Consider the following 21,786-nt stretch of genomic DNA (forward strand, 5'->3'; position numbering starts at 1 on the left):
GTCAGGGAGAGGCGGTCGGTCCTCTACAAGCCCGCCAGCACATAAGTGCGGGTTTCAAAATAAAAATTCCACGTAGATTTCTCTGCGTTCCCGCACGTGTTACGTCAGAGTTTGTAGGAGATTTTGATGCGGCAAAGGGCGAAATCCACACGAAAAACGCAGAAAACTGATTGAGATTCAATTTAGAAATCATTCACTTTGCTGGTTCTGTATCACACTGCGGTGGAAAAAAAAACCATGCGTATCCTGCGGGTAGTGCAGGTCATTCCCCAGAACGGCCAATATGACGTGACCAGACGACCCGGTCTATCTGCGGTCACATTACCCTCCCAGGGTTGGGGGCGCCGAGTCTGAGCGCTTTCAGCCATTGAAAGCCGCTCAAATCGATCCCATGTTGGTTCCTTCTGGTCTCGGATGCGATGCTTCGTTTTGCCAGTTGGCCGCCCCTCCGCCCCGAGCACAGGCGCCACCTTTGTGGTTAGGCCTTCTTTCACACGGGCGCTGCGGGAAATGTGCGGGTGCGTTGCGGGAACACGCTGCGAGTGCAAAACCGAATTGTAATGCGTTTTGCACTTGCGTGAGAAAAATCGTGCATTGTTTGGTACCCGAACTTCTTCACAGAAGTTCGGGCTTGGGATCGGTGTTCTGTAGATTGTAATTTTTTCCCTTATAACATGGTTATAAGGAAAAAATAATAGCATTCTGAATACAGAACGCAAAGTACAATAGTGCTGGAGGGGTTAAAAAAAAAAAAAAAAAAAAAAAAAATTTAATAAGGACCCTGTGGTGACGTCACTCCGGTCATCACATGGTCCATCACCAAGGTAAAAGATCATGTTGACGGACCAGGTGATGACTGGAGTGACATCACCACAGGTCCTTTTCCTGCACACAGCAAAGATGAAGACAGAAGAGACGCCGCGTGCTGCTCGATCAAGTGGACTAAGGCGAGTTAAATTTATTTATTTTTTTTAACCCCTCCAGCACTATTGTACTATGCATCTGTATTCAGAATGCTCTCATTTTCCTTATAACCATGTTTATAAGGGAAAATAATAATGTTAGGGTCCCCATCCCGATCGTCTCCTAGCAACACGTGCGTGAAAAATAACACCGCATCCGCACTTGCTTGCGATTTTCACGCAACCCCCATTCATTTCTATGGGGCCTGCGTTGCGTGAAAAACGCTGAATATACAGCATGCCTGCGATTTATCACGCAATATAATGTTTCAAAGACCCTTTGGACCAAGGAGATTCAAAATTATATAGTTCAAATAGCCTAGTTTCCTAGACTACTAAACTCCCGTTTCAGGTCAACTTAAAACATAACATTTATTTTATTAAGAATAATATAAAAACGGGAGAACTAAGGAAACTTTAAAATTCTAGGTGCAGCAGGACTCTGAGGGCAGAGATAGGGGTTACTTCACCCATATATTCTGCCTCCATAACATGCGTCCATTCACCTTTTGCTTTCTGTTTGGCGATAGACTTTATTCGCCTTGATGGAACTTATGTAAGGGAGGTCACCTATTCAATCGCTTTAAATCATTTACTTTCCGTATCCATGTGTCTTTAGCTGCGACTCTCCACCACTTATTGTCAGGGTTCAGAGGAGTCTGCAGTTACTCCTCTCCGTGACACTTAGTCCTACCTGAACCTAATTTAAACTCCAAGACAAAAGCTCCCCCAACATGTTTCACCACTAAAAGTGGCTTCTTCAGGGGAATGGAGCTACTACCAACAAGAATGCCTTTCAAAAACGCTCTTTTAACCTCTGTGGGTGGATCATTAGGTGTTCTGCAGCCAATCGCTGCTGAGCATCTTGATTGACAGTCTAGTGGCCCCATCAGACACCTTCATTGTTATGTTTTCGTCATATAATCGCGCCTTGCGTTCATATTTGCGTTCTGCGCATGCGTGAGAACTTAGATTGTTTAATCGGAAGTTGTGACCTACTAGGCATGCGCCTACACTTAGACATTTCGTCTTGCGTTTATACTTGTGTACTGCGCATGCGTGAGGACTTTGAAATTCTCAAAAGGTGTAGCAATACTGAGCATGCGTCCATACTTAAACAGGCACTGCATTGTTCCTTTACAGGTATGCGAATATGTACTGCGCATGGACTTTAAATTTTTCCTCAGAGAAGTAACTATACTGGGCATGCGTCCATACTTAGATATTATTTACCAGCATGCGACTACGCATGCGTGAGAGCTTTAACTTTTTCATGAGAGTATGACAGTACGGCGCCTGTGCCTGAACTTAAATTAGCATACTATGCTTGCAGGTAAGTCAGTACGCATGCCTAAGGACTTAGAAATTCCTATCCCAAGGTATAGCAATACAGTCCTTTCGCTTGTACTTAGAATCTATCTTAGATCCCTCAGAGCACTGGAATATGTACTACGCATGCGAGAAAACTTTAAACATTTGGATCACAAGTAGTGATGAGCGAACTTCTGTTTTAAGTTCGGCGTCTAAAGTTTCAGCTTCCGGTTAGCGGAGAATCCCGATATGGATTCCGAATTCCGTTGTGGTCCGTGGTAGCGGAATCAATAATGGCCGATTATTGATTCCGCTACCACGGACCACAACAGAATTCGGAATCCATATCGGGATTCTCCGCTAACTGGAAGCCGAACTTTAGACGCCAAACTTAAAACAGCAGTTCGCTCAAAACTAATCACAAGTATAGCTATACTGGGCATCCGTCTAAACTTAGATTTTTTTTTCTCATATCATTCCTTTATAAATATGTACTGCATATATGTGGAGACTCCAGCATTCTAGTCACAAGTATAGCTGCACTGCGCATGCGTCTGGATTTAGATTTCCTATCTCTCATCACATCATGTATCATGCATGGATAAGAGCTTTAGAGTTTCTATTCAAAGAATATAAGAGTACAGCGCTTGCTCTTACTCCTAGAATTTATTTAGTGGATCCTTCAGGATATATTTAAGGACTTTAAGGTTTATCTAGGGCAAGGAAAGGTAGCAATATAGCGCTTGTGTCTGGACTTAGGTTTTCCTCTACACTTGAAATTAATGCTCAGGAAGTTGCTTCAACTTATATATTCTAAATTGTATTTATTTTATTCAAAACAATTCTATTATTCTCTCTTTTTATCCTTATGTTTGTATTCAAGGATCTGATTATGTGTTTTGGGGTGAATTGAGGGCCACTATCCTTTTTCTTCCAGGTAAATTATATTTATTATTTTTTTCTTAATTGTGATATAAATGTATTTCTTATGGTGTACTTACCCATTATCTAGATAAAGGCTGTGAAGGAAAAGCCTTCATTAAGGCCTTGTGGACTCATTGTATTCAGTCTATGAATCCAGCGTGCCTCACTCTGTAGCAGTTTTTTATCTAGGTTCCCCCCTCTTGGTCCTAGAGATATTTTCTCTATGCCCCAGAATCTAAGACGGAGTTCTTGTTGTTATGAAAATATTTTACATGTCTGGCAATTGATGTGTCTTTTCCTGTTTCAATGGTGCTGATATGCCCTGAGATGCGGCGTCTTAATTCTTGTAATGTTTTGCCCACATATAGTTTGGGGCATGGGCAGGAGGCCAGTGATGCGTGAAAATCACCGCTCATGTGAACAGCCCCATAGAAATGAATGGGTCGGGATTCAGTGCGGGTGCAATGCGTTCACCTCACGCATCGCATCCGCGTGGAATACTCGCCCATGTGAAAGAGGCCTTAGGATTTCACGGTGAGAATGATCCGCGGCAGAGATGGCGTGGATTCCCCCGCAGGCACACATACTGAACACATGCCACCTGCAGGCAGCGACTCAGCTGCCTCATACCTCTTTATCCGTCAGTTCTGAAGCATCAAAGTCAGAGTCCGATTCCCGAGGCGCTGTCCTCCTCGCGGTCCAACATGGCGGCTCTTCTCCTGTGAACAGACAGAATCTGTCAACATGCAGCAATGAAATCTACAGCGGCGGGGAAATCGCTGATATGACAGTGAATGGCCCCCCGAAAAGCCGACCACCAGAACTAAACAAAATCCCAGAACCCTCTCTATGAACGAACAGAAGTAAAACCCTCATCATCCTCATCTCAAGCCTTTCCAAACTAAAGCAGGAGTTTACCCCAGCAGAATACTACACCGACTGCGCCATTTCATATAAACATGTCACAATATCGCTTCACCAACTACTACCACCATCAGGCTACTACCAAAGTGTCGGTTTCCTTCCTCACAGGAATAAGATCGACCCCAGCTGTCATATTGAGCCCCCCTTCATTGGTGCAGTGTTATTTACCGCCGTCTGCAAACACAGCCCAACTGACTCCCCTGAACCCCCATAACCCAGCAGTGGGGGGCCTCGTACCCACCGGACCCAGCTCTCCACACGTGTAGCCTCCCGGAAGTCTTCTAACCGCTCGCTTCCGCTGACGTCATCACCACACATCCCGTCATCCTCTGCGCCTCCCCAGCGTTCTGTGCGGCGGAGCGTCCCGTCTCCATGGTAACTGAAGGCACAGAGCACAGAGAGCCCGGTAAGCGCAGCCCGTGGAGAAGGATGTCTGTCTATCGTATCTTCTGCCTCCATAGTAGATTTTCTACACTGTATCATGGGGCCACATGGATAGAAGTGTCAGCTCTGCAGGCTTTCTGTGTTGCTAGGCAACCAGTTTGGGAACATATTAAAAGTGTAACTCCCGTGGCGCAAATTCTTAGTCGGACGTGTCACCGTGGCGACTTTACGCCGTTTTTCTAGATTAAAGCATGTGTGTCTGTACGTGTCACCGTGGCGACTTTACACCGCTTTTCTAGATTTAAAGCATGTGTGTCTGTACGTGTCACCGTGGCGACTCTACGCCGTTTTTCTAGATTTAAAGCATGTGTGTCTGTACGTGTCACCGTGGCGACTTTACGCCGCTTTTCTAGATTTAAAGCATGTGTGTCTGTACGTGTCACCGTGGCGACTTTACGCCGTTTTTCTAGATTTAAAGCATGTGTGTCTGTACGTGTCACCGTGGCGACTTTACGCCGCTTTTCTAGATTTAAAGCATGTGTGTCTGTATGTGTCACCGTGGCGACTTTACGCCGCTTTTCTAGATTTAAAGCATGTGTGTCTGTACGTGTCACCGTGGCGACTTTACGCCGTTTTTCTAGATTTAAAGCATGTGTGTCTGTACGTGTCACCGTGGCGACTTTACGCCGCTTTTCTAGATTTAAAGCATGTGTGTCTGTACGTGTCACCGTGGCGACTTTACGCCGCTTTTCTAGATTTAAAGCATGTGTGTCTGTACGTGTCACCGTGGCGACTTTACGCCGTTTTTCTAGATTTAAAGCATGTGTGTGTGTACGTGTCACCGTGGCGACTTTACGCCGCTTTTCTAGATTTAAAGCATGTGTGTCTGTACGTGTCACCGTGGCGACTTTACGCCGCTTTTCTAGATTTAAAGCATGTGTGTCTGTACGTGTCACCGTGGCGACTTTACGCCGTTTTTCTAGATTTAAAGCATGTGTGTGTGTACGTGTCACCGTGGCGACTTTACGCCGCTTTTCTAGATTTAAAGCATGTGTGTCTGTACGTGTCACCGTGGCGACTTTAACGCCGCTTTTCTAGATTTAAAGCATGTGTGTCTGTATGTGTCACCGTGGCGACTTTACGCCGCTTTTCTAGATTTAAAGCATGTGTGTCTGTACGTGTCACCGTGGCGACTTTACGCCGTTTTTCTAGATTTAAAGCATGTGTGTCTGTACGTGTCACCGTGGCGACTTTACGCCGTTTTTCTAGATTTAAAGCATGTGTGTCTGTACGTGTCACCGTGGCGACTTTACGCCGCTTTTCTAGATTTAAAGCATGTGTGTCTGTACGTGTCACCGTGGCGACTTTACGCCGTTTTTCTAGATTTAAAGCATGTGTGTCTGTACGTGTCACCGTGGCGACTTTACGCCGTTTTTCTAGATTTAAAGCATGTGTGTCTGTACGTGTCACCGTGGCGACTTTACGCCGCTTTTCTAGATTTAAAGCATGTGTGTCTGTACGTGTCACCGTGGCGACTTTACGCCGGTTTTCTAGATTTAAAGCATGTGTGTCTGTACGTGTCACCGTGGCGACTTTACGCCGCTTTTCTAGATTTAAAGCATGTGTGTCTGTACGTGTCACCGTGGCGACTTTACGCCGCTTTTCTAGATTTAAAGCATGTGTGTCTGTACGTGTCACCGTGGCGACTTTACGCCGCTTTTCTAGATTTAAAGCATGTGTGTCTGTACGCCACGCCCGGTTATATGACTGCGGCCTCCCTGATACGACAGAATATTCATCATTTCCACCATATAGCGCGGTGACGTGGTCTGCTGCAGTACATAGACACAGAAACGCCTTTCCGTACATAAAGCTCAACGCCATTTCGGCGTTGTCAGTGAACGTCATGTCCAGAGGTCACATGACTGCGTCTTTTGGGGAGCGGATTGCCATCGCTTCTGCTCTACTGTTCAGCCTTTCTACAGCAATGTCGCCGTTATAATTCTTCTTTTCTCTCCTCCCGCAGGACGACGCGACGCCTTCCTCCGACATGTCGGTCATTGTGGCTCAGTCTCATTTTATCTTTGGTCTCCAACCAAAAGTCGCCAATAACATCTGTTACTTTGATGAACAAACCGTGATATTCCCGTCCGGAAACAACTGTATAAAGTATAACGTGGATCAGAAAATGGCAGAAGTTTATTCCAGGTAGGAAGAGGCCTCTGAGGGCGCAGATTAAGGCTACGGCTGCACGACGACAGATAGGGCACAACTACGCTGCAACATTTGTCGCGCAACAATTTTTATAATGGCAGTCTATGGTGTCGCACTGCGACATACTGAGACGCGACAGTCGCAGAAAAATCCATCTCAAATGGATTTTCTGCGACTGTCGCGTCGCAGTCGCAGCATGTTGCAGTGCGACACCATAGACTGCCATTCTAAAAATTGTTTCGCGACAAATGTTGCAGCGTAGTTGTGCCCTATCTGTCGTGGTGTAGACGTAGCCTTAAGGGACACTCCACCACAAACCTGACTAATATTGCAGGCTGAGATGCGGAGTGGCCCTCCTCTCCACAGGGACTGTCTGACAGACTGATTGCTTGTAATACATTGCACGGTTTTTTACAAAGTGGTTGCTAGGCTGCTCTCCCTTAGCAAACCGGTCTGTCTCAGATTACCCAGGCCGTGCCTCTGAACTGATGGCAGAGAAGACTTGACAGACATAAACCGCACTGTTCTCTGTCTCCTGCTGCTGCATTAAAGGGGGATTCCCAGTCATTTCAAGTTATCCCCCACCCTCAGGATAGGGGATAACTAATAGACCAGTGGGAGTCCTTCCGCTAGGACCCCCACAGAACAGGGACCCCATGTTCTGCAGGGCCTCCCAGAAGCAGGTCAGGCTCCATTCATCTCTATGGGCGTGCCGAAGATGGTGAGGTACAGTGCGTGGATGCTTCCGGCGCTCCCATAGAGATGAATGGAGCAGCGGAGCACAAGCCTGACCTGCCACTCTATTCATTTTGGGGGCCCTGCGGGGTACAGGGCCACGTTCTTCTGATCAGAGGGGTTCCCAGCATTTGAGCCACTACCAGTCTAATAGCTATCCTGTTGATAGGGGAAAAATGGACAGTTACTGGAATACCCCTTTAAGCAGTTTTTATGTAAAAAATAAAATAAAAAGTTAATTTAAGTGCAGAATCGCCTAAAGGGGTTGTATCATCTCATACATTGGGGGAATATTGCTAGGATATGCCACCAATGTCTGATGGGTGTGGGTCCTATCTTTAGAATGAAGCCTGAAAAGTGAAGAGGGGCGCAACGCGCATGCACGGCCGCCCTCCATTCATTTCTGTGGGAGTGCCAAAAATAGCTAAGCGACGGCTCGGCTATTTCCGTCAGCCCCATAGAAGTGAACAGAGCCGTAGTGGCGCATTTCCCATTCATTTCAGTTCTCGGCAGTCCCATAGAAATGAATGGAGGGTGGCTGCGCACGCGCGGTGCGCCCTCCTTCACTTTTCAGGCTCTGTTCTAAAGATCAGGTGTGGATCCCAGAGGTGGGACCCGCACCCATCAGACATTGGGGGCATATCCTAGCAATATGCCCCCAGTGTATGAGATGACACAACCCTTTTAGTGATTACCGATATGACACGTACTGTATCAGGACCCCTTGCTTGTTCACCTTCCTTCCTAGCCCTTTTAGCAGAGGGGAGTAGAATGACCTTCATGCCCTTGGTTTCGAATATTGTGTCCTGCGCTGTTCGCACCACCCTTTGGGCCCCTTCACCTGATAGCAAGTCTATAAGTTGCCTCTATGTCCTCAGCTTAGACATAAAGATTATATATATATATCAGTCTTGTCTCTTTGTTGTCAGGCTCAGAGAAGAGCCATGGCATGAAGGCGTTAGCGATCAGCCCCAATCGCCGCTACCTTGCCATGTCAGAGAAGGCCTCCGACAAGGCTACAATCACCATCTATGATTTGGCGTCCATGCCGTTCAAGAAGCGGAAAGTCCTAAGTGCTTCGGAATTCACTGCGCAGGAGTTTGTCAGCATCGCGTTCTCACCAGACTCGAAGTACCTGGTGGCTCTGTCCGGCTCCCCTGAGTGGCAGATCATCTTCTGGATGTGGGAGAAGCAAAAAGTGATGGCGACTGTGAGGGCCGACAGTCAGAATAGCCCCATTTACCAGGTAAACCCTTGACATAGATTTTTTGGTTGCCCCAGCTTCTGCTGTGTCTGGCTCCGCAGGGTGTACTGATCCGGTCTCTCCATGTTTTAGGTGAGCTTCAACCCCCATGACAATTCCCAGATCTGTGTCACTGGACACGGGTCTTCAAAATCCTTCGCTACGTGGATGGTAATCTGAAACAGACAAACTTTCAAAAAGTGGAAGCTCAGAACTTCCTGAGCCACGCATGGCTGTCTGAGGACAGAGTCATCTGTGGAACAGACACCGGGAAGCTGTTTCTGTGGGAGTCTGGAGACCTGCGCTGGGAGCACAACATCGGGGGAAGAGCCAACGCGCACCCTCATCATCCCGAAAAACGGAGAGCATCCTCTGAAGATGGACGGTAAGTTAACAAGAGCATTAAGAGTCCCCATTGCTGGTGGCCCATGGACTACGTTTATCACCTGACCACAGGATAGGTGATAAATGTATAATTGCTGGGGATTCAACTGCTAGGACCTCACCAGTCATGAGAGTGAGGGTCCCCAAATCCCCTATGTGACTGGAGACATGGTACTCAAGCGCGATCACTTCTCCATTCACTTCTAGGGGACAGTACAGCGCTCCGCTTTCTCCACCATAGAAGTGAGCAAATCTACATGTGGTACCTACCTGCCCACGGATATAAACAGCTTTTTGCTGGGGGTTACAGTAGCTGAGGGGAAGTCCTGCTTAGGGCCTCATTGCACATGACCATATGTATTTTGCACTCCGCCAAACGGACAAGAATAGGACATGTTATATTTTTTGGGGAACAGACTTGCGGACATACGGTAACAGAATGCATACAGAGTCATTTCCGTTTTTTTTGCGGACCCATTGAAGTGAATGGTTCTGCATACGGGCTGCAAAAAAAAAACTGTGCGGACAGGAAAGAAAATATGGTCGTGCGCATGAGCCTTTAAAGGGATGTCCCCGAACAGACTGTAGGATATGCAAAAACGGTCTAATAAATGATAGATTATCAAAGCTGCCGAGCATAATCCATGAGAGAACCCACGTCTGTGTGCCCGCTCCCCACTCCTGATGGACGCCATTATTACTCATATTGCCTCCATGGTCTGTGACATCACTTCTGCTCTTTTTTATTTTGGACTGACTGTTTGTGTATATATTGTTATATTTTCTGTGACGTTCCAATAATCTAGATTTATGATAATAATCAATATCCCACTGAGCCCGGATTAAAGGAATGTTTTGGGGTTAGGGTATATTGTCATACAGGATGTCTAATACGTCCCTTCCGTCTTTCTCTAGGGCCCTCTCTGCCTTGGGCAGCTCCTCGTCATCCCCTTTGCAACATCAATTCCATTCTGGCCTATTCCAAGGGCTTCCTGTGCTCCGGCGGTCCCGGCACGGTCTCATGTTTGAAAAAGTAGAAGATCGAGAACTTTACAAGAGAGGTCTGTAACATTAAGGTAAGGTCTGGAGAACAACGCCAGCGTGGAAGGTGTTTTCATCTAACCCTTCCACAGATGATGTCATGTCCATGCTGTCCGTCTGTCAGATCCCGCAGATAAGAACAGCAGTGACTCGGGTCTGTCGGAGCAGCAGGAGGTTCTGTGCATGTGTCTGAGCCCCTCCGAGGAGACAGTGATCATCAGCACCGAGAAGAGCCAGCTCTATAGCATCGCCCTGTCCTCGGCGGACATCACTAAGGTAAGAGGAAGCTTTGCTCCCAAATAAATATCATTTCCTCGAGTCGTCCTCTTCTGTCAAGATCTTTCTTTGTTGTATCTGGTTTCTTGAAATGCTGAGTCTTTGAAACCCTCACAGAGGTTGTCACAAAGCTCTCAATATTCTGAATGGCAAATCTTCCTTGGTCTGAACCAGGGCCTGGACTCCCTGATGATGGGTTATTGACCTCACATCACATAGAATTGCTTGGTTTCACCTTATACGCTCCGTTCACCATCACAACCATTTGTTTCTTATTGCTCCAATAAATCTAAAATTAATTGTATAATAACCAAAATGAAACAATTCACTTAATCCAGGTGTCTCGATATTAAATAATGTAAGTTATTTTATATATTTTTTTACGTTATACCTTTCATTTCTATGCATGTATAGAAGAAAAAATACAGGGGACTGCGATCCCAACAAGGCCCGGAAACCAATTAAATGCTATTTGTTTTGTTATAATTGGAAAAATTTTTATAAAAAGAATATTAAAAAAAGTACCAATTGCAAAGTTGCTTCACTTTTTATTATAGATCTAAAGAGAGAGTAAAAATATGTTTGTGAAGGTGACACTAGGCCATTAGGCTTCGTTCACATCACCGTTCAGGCCTTTCCGTTCTCGGGGCAGGAAAACGGAAAGGATGGATTCGGCACATAACTGAGTCGAACGAAACCTAAGGACCCCATAGACTATAATAGGGTCCGATATGTTTCCGCTCAGAAGAAGATTTTGGAGCGGAGACAAAAGTAGGGCATGCAGAACTTTTGTCTCCGCTTAAAAAATCTTCTTCTGAGCGGGAAACCTAACGGACCCCATTATAGTCTCTGGGGCCCGTGGCTCTGTTCAGCTCAGTATATGTACCGAATCTTTCCTTTCCGTTTTCCTGCCCCTAAACGAAAGAGGAGAACGGAAAAGAGCTGAACGCTGATGGTAACGAAGCCTTAAAGAAGCATGACAGAAAAGGGAAAGATGTTACATTAAAAATTAGATTATTTTTTTTTGCCCCTTAGTGACTACAACACACCCTTTTCACTAAGGGGCTGTATTCCGTTGTGTTCACTCTACACCGCCGTATAACGGGTTCTGTAGCAGCTGCTCGTCTGCCTAATAACATAAGGGCTCCTGCTCCAAGAGGTAGAGACAGAGACAGGAGGCTCCGTCTGTCACCCCAGAGGCACAGCCATGATGAGGGTGATCGCAAGGTCGAGTGCCTTGTGGCAAAAATGTCCTTAAAAACACTATATTATGGTTTAAAAATTATTTTAAAAAAACTGCTCATAACTGGTATTGCTGCATCTGTAACACCATAAAAAAATCCCACCTCCTGAAACATGGAACGAAAAGAGACACCCTGTGTACCCCAATGTGGCACCAATGAAAACTACAACTCGTCCTGCAAAAACAAGTCCTTACACGGGCGCAGAACATAGAGATGTTATGGCTTCCGGAATCTCCTGTTACAAAAACAGTTTTTTTGTGAAATGTGTTCATTGTGCAAAAGTTGTAAAATATAAAAATGATATAAAAGTATTATTGGCATAATGCAAGGAAACATTTATTATACATTTTATTATGATATTTATACCGTGCAGTGAACGGATTAAAAAATCAAAACCCTAAATAACACTGGCTTCCATGCAATGCATGGAGATGTGATGACAGCGCCCCTTCTGACTGCATCCAAATCACTTCGTAACATCAATTTGTAAACAGAGCTTCCAGTCCCTTCCACTCAGGCAGGAGGGGTAGAAGAGGGTGGAAGTGAGAGGAGATGGAGATGGTGATGGGAGATGGTGATGGTGATGGAGATGGTTGATGGAGATGGTGATGGAGATGGTGATGGAGATGGTGATGGAGATGGTGGGTGGTGAGATGGTGATGGAGATGGTGATGGAGATGGTGATGGAGATGGTGATGGAGATAGTGATGGAGATGGTAAAGTAGATAGTGATGGAGATGGTGATGGATATGGTGATGGAGATTGGTGATGGAGATGGTGATGGAGATGGTGATGGAGATAGTGATGGAGATGGTGATGGAGATGGTAAAGTAGATGGAGATGGTGATGGAGATGGTGATGGAGATGGTGATGGAGATGGTGATGGAGATGGTGATGGAGATGGTGATGGAGATGGTGATGGTGATGGAGATGGTGATGGAGATAGTGATGGAGATGGTGATGGAGATGGTGATGGTGATGGAGATGGTGATGGAGATGGTGATGGAGATGGGTGATGGAGATGTGGTGGAGATGGTGATGGAGATAGTGATGGAGATGGGTAAAGTAGATGGTGATGGAGATGGTGAGGAGATGGTGATGGAGATGGTGTGATGGAGATGGTGATGTGATGGGAGATAGTGATGGAGATGGTGAATGAGATGGTAAAGTAGATGGAGATGGTGATGGAGATGGTAAAGTAGATGGAGATGGTGATGGAGATGGTAAAGTAGATGGAGATGGAGATGGTGATGGAGATGTGGTGGAGATGGTGATGGAGATAGTGATGGAGATGGTAAAGTAGATGGAGATGGTGATGGAGATGGTGATGGAGATGGTGATGGAGATGGTGATGGAGATGGTGATGGAGATGGTGATGGAGATGGTGATGGAGATGGAGATGGTAAAGTAGATGGAGATGGTGATGGAGATGGTAAAGTAGATGGAGATGGTGATGGAGATCGAGATGGTGATGGAGGGAGATAGAGATGGTGATGGAGATGGTGATGGAGATAGTGATGGAGATGGTAAAGTAGATGGTGATGGTGATGGAGATCGAGATGGTGATGGAGGGAGATGGTGATGGAGATGGTGATGGAGATGGAGATGGTGATGGAGATTTTCTTCAATGTGCTGAATGTCTTGTCTCTGGAGATGCTTCTCCGTCTCTTCAGCCGCTCCATAAATCATCTTCTCACCATTTATTTGTCTTGCAGAGTGATGACGTTCCCTTTGAGTTCCTGACCGAGCCTTGGCATTCCTCCGCCATTACAGGACTCGGTGTGTGTATCCGCAAACCTCTGATCGCCACCTGCTCGCTGGACCGCTCCGTCCGCATCTGGAACTACGAGAACAAGTACTGGCGCTGTATATCTGCCCCCTATAGACTCTATGTGCACCCCCTGCCAAAGATGAATGTGTGTTCTCAGCATTACATTATAGTTTATTGTAATTCATTAAAGGGGTTCTCCAGGATTTAACAGATGATTACCTGTGCCCTAGGATAGTACATCAATATCAGACAGGGGGTCCAGCACCAGAACTACACTCCTTATGTTGTACTGATCCTGAGCACAGCCTGTATTCATACTTCAGAGCTGCACTCACTATGTGTGAAGTATAGTACAGGATAAGTAATGTATGTACACAGTGACTGCACCAGCAGAATAGTGAGTGCAGCTCTGGAGTATAATACAGAATGTAACTCAGGATCAGTACAGGATAAGTAATGTATGTACACAGTGACTGCTCCAGCAGAATAGTGAGTGCAGCTCTGGAGTATAATACAGGATGTAACTCAGGATCAGTACAGGATAAGTAATGTAATGTATGTACACAGTGACTGCACCAGCAGAATAGTGAGTGCAGCTCTGGAGTATAATACAGGATGTAACTCAGGATCAGTACAGGATAAGTAATGTATGTACGCAGTGACTGCACCAGCAGAATAGTGAGTGCAGCTCTGGAGTATAATACAGGATGTAACTCAGGATCAGTACAGGATAAGTAATGTATGTACGCAGTGACTGCACCAGCAGAATAGTGAGTGCAGCTCTGGAGTATAATACAGGATGGAACTCAGGATCAGTACAGGATAAGTAATGTATGTACACAGTGACTGCACCGGCAGAATAGTGAGTGCAGCTCTGGAGTATAATACAGGATGGAACTCAGGATCAGTACAGGATAAGTAATGTATGTACACAGTGACTGCACCGGCAGAATAGTGAGTGCAGGATTAATTTTATTATTGAACAACAACCATGTTCTCAATGAACCCAAAAAACTCATTAATATCAAAGCTGAATATTTTTGGAAGTAGTTTTTAGTTTGTTTTTAGTTTTAGCTATTTTAGGGGGATATCTGTGTGTGCAGGTGACTATTACTGTGCATAATTATTAGGCAACTTAACAAAAAACAAATATATACCCATTTCAATTATTTATTTTTACCAGTGAAACCAATATAACATCTCAACATTCACAAATATACATTTCTGACATTCAAAAACAAAACAAAAACAAATCAGTGACCAATATAGCCACCTTTCTTTGCAAGGACACTCAAAAGCCTGCCATCCATGGATTCTGTCAGTGTTTTGATCTGTTCACCATCAACATTGCGTGCAGCAGCAACCACAGCCTCCCAGACACTGTTCAGAGAGGTGTACTGTTTTCCCTCCTTGTAAATCTCACATTTGATGATGGACCACAGGTTCTCAATGGGGTTCAGATCAGGTGAACAAGGAGGCCATGTCATTAGATTTTCTTCTTTTATACCCTTTCTTGCCAGCCACGCTGTGGAGTACTTGGACGCGTGTGATGGAGCATTGTCCTGCACGAAAATCATGTTTTTCCTGAAGGATACAGACTTCTTCCTGTACCACTGCTTGAAGAAGGTGTCTTCCAGAAACTGGCAGTAGGACTGGGAGTTGAGCTTGACTCCATCCTCAACCCGAAAAAGCCCCACAAGCTCATCTTTGATGATACCAGCCCAAACCAGTACTCCACCTCCACCTTGCTGGCGTCTGAGTCGGACTGGAGCTCTCTGCCCTTTACCAATCCAGCCACGGGCCCATCCGTCTGGCCCATCAAGACTCACTCTCATTTCATCAGTCCATAAAACCTTAGAAAAATCAGTCTTGAGATATTTCTTGGCCCAGTCTTGACGTTTCAGCTTGTGTGTCTTGTTCAGTGGTGGTCGTCTTTCAGCCTTTCTTACCTTGGCCATGTCTCTGAGTATTGCACACCTTGTGCTTTTGGGCACTCCAGTGATGTTGCAGCTCTGAAATATGGCCAAACTGGTGGCAAGTGGCATCTTGGCAGCTGCACGCTTGACTTTTCTCAGTTCATGGGCAGTTATTTTGCGCCTTGGTTTTTCCACACACTTCTTGCGACCCTGTTGACTATTTTGAATGAAACGCTTGATTGTTCGATGATCACGCTTCAGAAGCTTTGCAATTTTAAGAGTGCTGCATCCCTCTGCAAGATATCTCACTATTTTTGACTTTTCTGAGCCTGTCAAGTCCTTCTTTTGACCCATTTTGCCTAATAATTATGCACACCTAATATAGGGTGTTGATGTCATTAGACCACACCCCTTCTCATTACAGAGATGCACATCACCTAATATGCTTAATTGGTAGTAGGCTTTCGAGCCTATACAGCTTGGAGTAAGACAACATGCATAAAGAGGATGATGTGGTCAAAATACTCATTTGCCTAATAATTCTGCACGCAGTGTAATACAGGATGTAACTCAGGATCAGTACAGGATAAGTAATGTATGTACACAGTGACTGCACCAGCAGAATAGTGAGTGCAGCTCTGGAGTATAATACAGGATGTAACTCAGGATCAGTACAGGATAAGTAATGTATGTACACAGTGACAGCACCAGCAGAATAGTGAGTGCAGCTCTGGAGTATAATACAGGATGTAACTCAGGATCAGTACAGGATAAGTAATGTATGTACACAGTGACTGCCCCAGCAGACTAGTGAGTGCAGCTCTGGAGTATAATACAGGATGTAACTCAGGATCAGTACAGGATAAGTCATGTATGTACACAGTGACTGCCCCAGCAGAATAGTGAGTGCAGCTCTGGAGTATAATACAGGATGTAACTCGGGATCAGTACAGGATAAGTAATGTATGTACACAGTGACTGCACCAGCAGAATAGTGAGTGCAGCTCTGGAGTATAATACAGGATGTAATTCAGGATCAGTACTGTCATGTACTCCATGTACACAGTGATTTAGATGTGTTATGTAAGATGAATATACTGTAGGTCTCAAGGCTGGAGCTGAATCACTATTCCGTATAGTAGTTGCATGTTCTGATCTTGTGTAATTTCTGGGTCACTGGTCGAGTGATGTAGAAGGGTTCAGGGGAATTTCATCCTGTAATGATTCTGTCCTGTTGATTGGCAGCTCTTTGGATCTGTACAAGGAGTTCCAGGAGGAGGCGTTCAGTATCTCGCTGCACCCCTCCGGATTATATGTACTTGTGGGTTTTTCTGACAAGTTACGACTGATGAATCTGCTGATTGATGATATCCGGTCATTCAAAGAATTCAACGTCCGTGGATGTAAAGAGGTGACGCATATTCTCTATACTGGTTCATATTTAATCGGTGAGATCGGATTGTATGGTTACTGTGCAGAAGTCGGAGGGGGAAACCTTTGTATCGCTTAATTCGAATGTAAAGAGGTGACAAATTTAAAGAGGTGGCTAACCTTTGCGCCGCAATCTGCGACTTTTCCCCGCTCATGCTAAATCTAAAGAAAGGGGGCAGAAAATCTACCCCAGCTTCCTTGCTGGATCCATCGCCAGTGCAGGGGTTATTAAGACCAGTGTCTAAAACACCGGTCTTAATAAATGACCCCCTAAATGTAGCACATCGAGATCTTGCTGTAAAATTGCTGCATGTTTGTCTCAGGATCTGCATTGAAAATTTTCCACTACACGTGGACTCGACGAATGGTCCAGTTTATTATACTTCACTATGTAACACTAATCAAATATAACATCACTCCTTCTAGTAAGTAGCTCTGATTCCTGCCCGCACAGCCCCATCTCTCACCTTCCTCTCGCTTCAGTGTGTCTTTAGTCATGGAGGACATCTCTTCGCTGCTGTGAATGGCAACGTCATCCATATCTACTCTACAGCAACGTTCGAGAATGTAGTCAACCTGAAAGGCCACAACGGAAAGGTACGTCTGCGTCTACGTACTGGGACTTCCTATGTCAATAATAACGTACAGATTCTGCTAAATGGCATCCAGTAGACTTTGTCTATGCCGCATAGCTCCCCTCATTACTAATACCAATATGGTCATGATTGTGACACCATGTCTCCTGGGCTCAGGTGCGCTCCGTGGCCTGGAGTGCGGATGACAGTAAGCTGGTGTCCTGTGGCCTCGATGGAGCCGTCTACGAGTGGAACTCACTGACCGGTAAGAGGGAGTCTGAGTGTGTCCTGAAATCCTGCAACTACAGCTGCGTGGCCCTGTCCCCCGACTCCAAGACCATCTTTGCTGTTGGATCTGACCAGACACTGAAGGAGATTAGTGATTCGCAGGTAAAGATGTATTTGCATCTGTATATAGGCTGTTAGTCTGCATTCTCATTGCCTCTAAAGCAGTGTTTCCCAACCAGTGTGCCTCCAGCTGTTGCAAAACTACAACTCCCAGCATGCCCGGAGAGCCTTTGGCGGATGCGGACAGCACACTGTGTGCTGTCTGCATCCATTCCGTCCCCATAGAGAATGAATGGGTCCGCACCCGTTCCGCAAAATTGCGGAACGGATGCGGACCCATTTGCGGACGTGTGAATGGAGCCTTAGATGCCACCAATATGGCTGCCAGTCCCCTGCTTTCCTGGAGTCCTGAACATGAAGTCTGTCTGGTGGTAAAGATCTATGGAGGGGTTATGTCCACTTAGGAGTAGGGGACCGCTGGGTAACTCACTGTGCTTCCCAGTAAAATGAATGCTTATCATTCTCAATGGCTTGTTTTGCACACGTGTCCTGATGAGGGTGTCACCTCCCGGTGTGGAGAGTGATGGTGACGCTGGTCACTGAGAGATACTATGACCGTGCGCCCTGTATGACCAGACCTAGCATTACTACTAAATAGAGGAGATCTTATAATAAGAGGTATAATTATCATCGTGTGCCATCATTTGTTTCCTCATCAGATATCACGGGAAGCACCATCCTTTGACGTGACGTATACGGCGGTTGCCATCTCACATTCTGGACGCATGGTTTTCACTGGCACAAATACCGGGACTGTGCGCTCTATGAAATACCCGCTACCTCTTCATAGGGAATACAACGAGTACCAGGCACATGCCGGACCGGTCACCAGGGTAAGAGCGGGGATTTCTGATCAGCTTATGCCATGTAACATCTACAGCTGCAAACACAAATAATAAATGAATACAATCGTGCCATACTCACTATACAAAATGTACTAATGCTATGTGATAAATGATTCTTGGCAAATTATTTGTGCCTGTACGCCAAGGTCAAGGCGATCTCTTTCGGACAGGAACCTACACTAAATACTACCTACTATGGGCATACAGTGGCATATGTTGACCTTATACTTTATTTTACTGGATGCCTCTGTATAGATGAGTGGAGTCAACTATGCTTTACTATACAACAGTAAGGCGTCCCGTCTGACAGGGACTTACAGTAAACACGGCCCCTCATTGACTTCCTTTCAGCTGGTGGTGACATATGACGACCAGAATCTCCTGTCCATCTCTGAAGACGGGTGCCTTATAGTGTGGAAAATCTCTGACAAAGAGAGCCGTGGCCTGAAGCGGGATAAAGAATTGACCTATGCAGAGGAGGTCCTGATCACCAAGTCAGACCTGGAGGAGAAGGTGAGGATTCACTTCAATACCACATACATCTATGTGCATCAATCTGTATGAATGATGAGAGTAACCCTGTGACTGTAATATTGGGTGGCATTTCCACTGAATCAGGAGGACCCCAGGAGGTCAGAGTTTAGGACGGACTAACAAGCCATGGCCTCTGGAGGCTCCACTGAGTTATCGGCTCTTGATGTAGTTCCTCCTTTAAAGGGTTCTACAGAATTGCAAATACCAAATAAAGGAATTTGGAGTTAATTGAGTGGGGGCCTCTGTTCAGGACCTTCATCTTTTGGCCGGTGTGGGGCGCGGTAACTAAGGACCTCTCTTGCTCTGGAGGACCCATCCTGTGTTACACAGACAACCCGTTGATGTGAATGGCCACTTTGTAATGCTTCACTTCCCCCTGTGGCGGCACTGCATGAAAAGGAAGCACATATCACGGAATGAAATATTTTTTTTGTATAATTGACCTTAGAACCAGGTAATGCTGGAGCTGAAGACTCGCGTGGAGGAGCTGAAGATGGAGAGCGAGTATCAGCTGCGACTGAAAGACATGAACTACAATGAGAAGTTAAAGGAGCTGACGGAGAAGTTCATCCAGGAAATGGAGGTTCTGAAGACAACAAACCAGGTATGAGATGTGTGAACTGTGCCCCATAATCCTCATCATCTGATGGCAGCCAAAGATAACTGAAGTATCACCCCCATCATTCAGGTATTGAAAGCTGAGGCTGAGAAACAAGAGCTGAAACACCAGGACGAGTTAGCGGAAGTGATGGAGAGACATTCCCGGGAGCTGCAGGATCTAGGTACCGGCTACTCCGTCTATCTGTATGCTTTATTTGCCTGCAGATATTTCCTTGTGTCATTTTTAATTTCCTCTAAAATTAATCTAAAAGTCACCTGTGAAGATAATCCGCGTGACTTTCCTCTTCCGTCCGGTTGTTTACAATTCTAAGCTGGTTTTCCTTACTTGTATCTTGTACTGGGAATACTGGGTATCAACCATTATGGCTGCTTTTATAGTCTGCATCATAAGTGGGAAATGTGCCAGGTTAGACCGCTTTCACACCGTCACTGTCTGGTCAGAGATTGTGAGCCAGAACCAGGAGCGGAGCCTACACAGAAATCAGATCTAATGAGAACATTTCCCCCCTTTCTGTGTTTTTCACCTGCACCAGATTCTGCCTCACAATCGCTGATGAAAATCACTGATCAAACACGGACTGTGTGAAAGCAGCCTAAGGGTGTAGTCACAACTCTGGATCTCCAAAACACAGATGCCGGCCGTGTGCACCAAGCATCGTGGTTTGGACCCATCGGTGCACATTTACTAGGATCGGCTTTCTATGCCCGTCTTAGTTTATCCCTTGCACTGCCTTAAGATTCGTCTAATTTATGATGAGACGCGTGCCTCGTCGCAAGGCGGTTAAAAAGGGGACTTGCGAGTATTTTATGACTAAAATAGTCACAAGTCTCTTAATAACTGTGCTCCATTGACTTCTATAGGTCCACGATCCACATGTTGCGGGCAAAAGTAGGACATGTGCTCTCTTTTGTGGAGTGGCCGCACGGACCCGGAAGCACATGGAAGTGGTGTGAAAACGATTTCAGTCACGGGCTGGAGTAGTGTTCACTCCAGACACACGCCTCGTCGCCTCGTCATAAATCAGGCGAATCCTCTAGCAGTGCGGAGGGGAAACAAAGACGTAAAAAGTAGTTTGATCCCCGTTGAGTCTATGTTCACATGTGGCATATATATACGCCGCACAGAATTGTACTACAATAGCAGCAAAGTGGATGAGATTTTGCCAGTCGTATCCACACGGAGATTTATCTGCGGTGTGCATTATAAATGTGTGTGTTGCAGGTTTTCACCACGGATTCCAATCATAATGTGAAATCCAATTTAAATTCAAGGAAAACCCACGACAAATACATATGACTTATGCAACTTTTTTCAATGAATGTCCTCTGTTCACGTACTCTAAAAAGGCTTTCCAAGAGTCCTGAAAAACCTGCTAAAACTATTTTGTTTTTATAACTTACATAGTGAAATCCATCAATTGTTACCAGAATTTTATTTTTTATCTTCCTCATCATCTCAAGTGTCCACTGCTGTGTTATCATTGGGGTGACGTGTATCTGTCACTTCAGCAGGATACTGAAAACTACAATTCCCAGCATGCACCACATTAGGAGAGGTCCTCACGCCTATAACGGCGAATATTGCCTTCTGTGCAATAACGCCTATTTCATTACCCAGCCCCATGTATGTTACATTGCTGATGGCATCTCATACACTGCGGAAGTAGAATGCAGGAAGATAACCATGGGACCAATGTAGGGGTTGTAACTAGAAGGGGACATATTAATATTATTATTATTTATTATTAAAGCGCCATGCATTCCATAGCGCAGTACATATGATAAGCGGTGCACACACATAATACAGACAATTGCACTAATCATAAACAAGACGAGTTACAGACTGGTACAGAAGGAGAGAGGGCCCTGCCCGCGAGGCTTACAATCTACAAGGTATGGGAGAAGGACACAGTAGGTGCGGGTGAAGCTGTTCGTGGCGGTATAGAGGCAGCAGGGTCACTGGTTGTAGGCTTGTCTGAAGAGGTGGGTTTTGAGGTTTCTTTTGAAGGATTCCACTGTAGATGAGTCTGATATGTTGGGGTAGCGAGTTCCAGAGTATGGGGGATGCACGGGAGAAATCCTGGAGGCGATTGTGGGAAGAGG

At 45.6% G+C, this 21,786-nt stretch overlaps 1 protein-coding gene across 1 annotated transcript in view; it reads left to right on the plus strand.

Moving 5' to 3' along the window:
• The first annotated feature begins 6,536 nt into the window (after window positions 1–6,536).
• CFAP57 (cilia and flagella associated protein 57) overlaps window positions 6,537–21,786 on the plus strand; it is a 28,411-nt gene continuing 13,161 nt past the window's right edge. Inside the window, 16 exon segments of the mRNA XM_040407835.1 lie at window positions 6,537–6,690; window positions 6,692–6,713; window positions 8,384–8,700; window positions 8,791–8,839; window positions 8,842–9,105; window positions 9,997–10,098; window positions 10,101–10,142; window positions 10,247–10,398; window positions 13,358–13,497; window positions 16,575–16,740; window positions 17,244–17,357; window positions 17,513–17,725; window positions 18,343–18,516; window positions 18,880–19,041; window positions 19,511–19,666; window positions 19,751–19,844. Coding sequence (XP_040263769.1) covers window positions 6,556–6,690; window positions 6,692–6,713; window positions 8,384–8,700; window positions 8,791–8,839; window positions 8,842–9,105; window positions 9,997–10,098; window positions 10,101–10,142; window positions 10,247–10,398; window positions 13,358–13,497; window positions 16,575–16,740; window positions 17,244–17,357; window positions 17,513–17,725; window positions 18,343–18,516; window positions 18,880–19,041; window positions 19,511–19,666; window positions 19,751–19,844 — 2,302 coding nt within the window. The 5' untranslated portion in view covers window positions 6,537–6,555.

This window comes from Bufo bufo, chromosome 9 (genome assembly GCF_905171765.1).
Source record: "Bufo bufo chromosome 9, aBufBuf1.1, whole genome shotgun sequence".
NCBI lineage: Eukaryota > Metazoa > Chordata > Amphibia > Anura > Bufonidae > Bufo > Bufo bufo.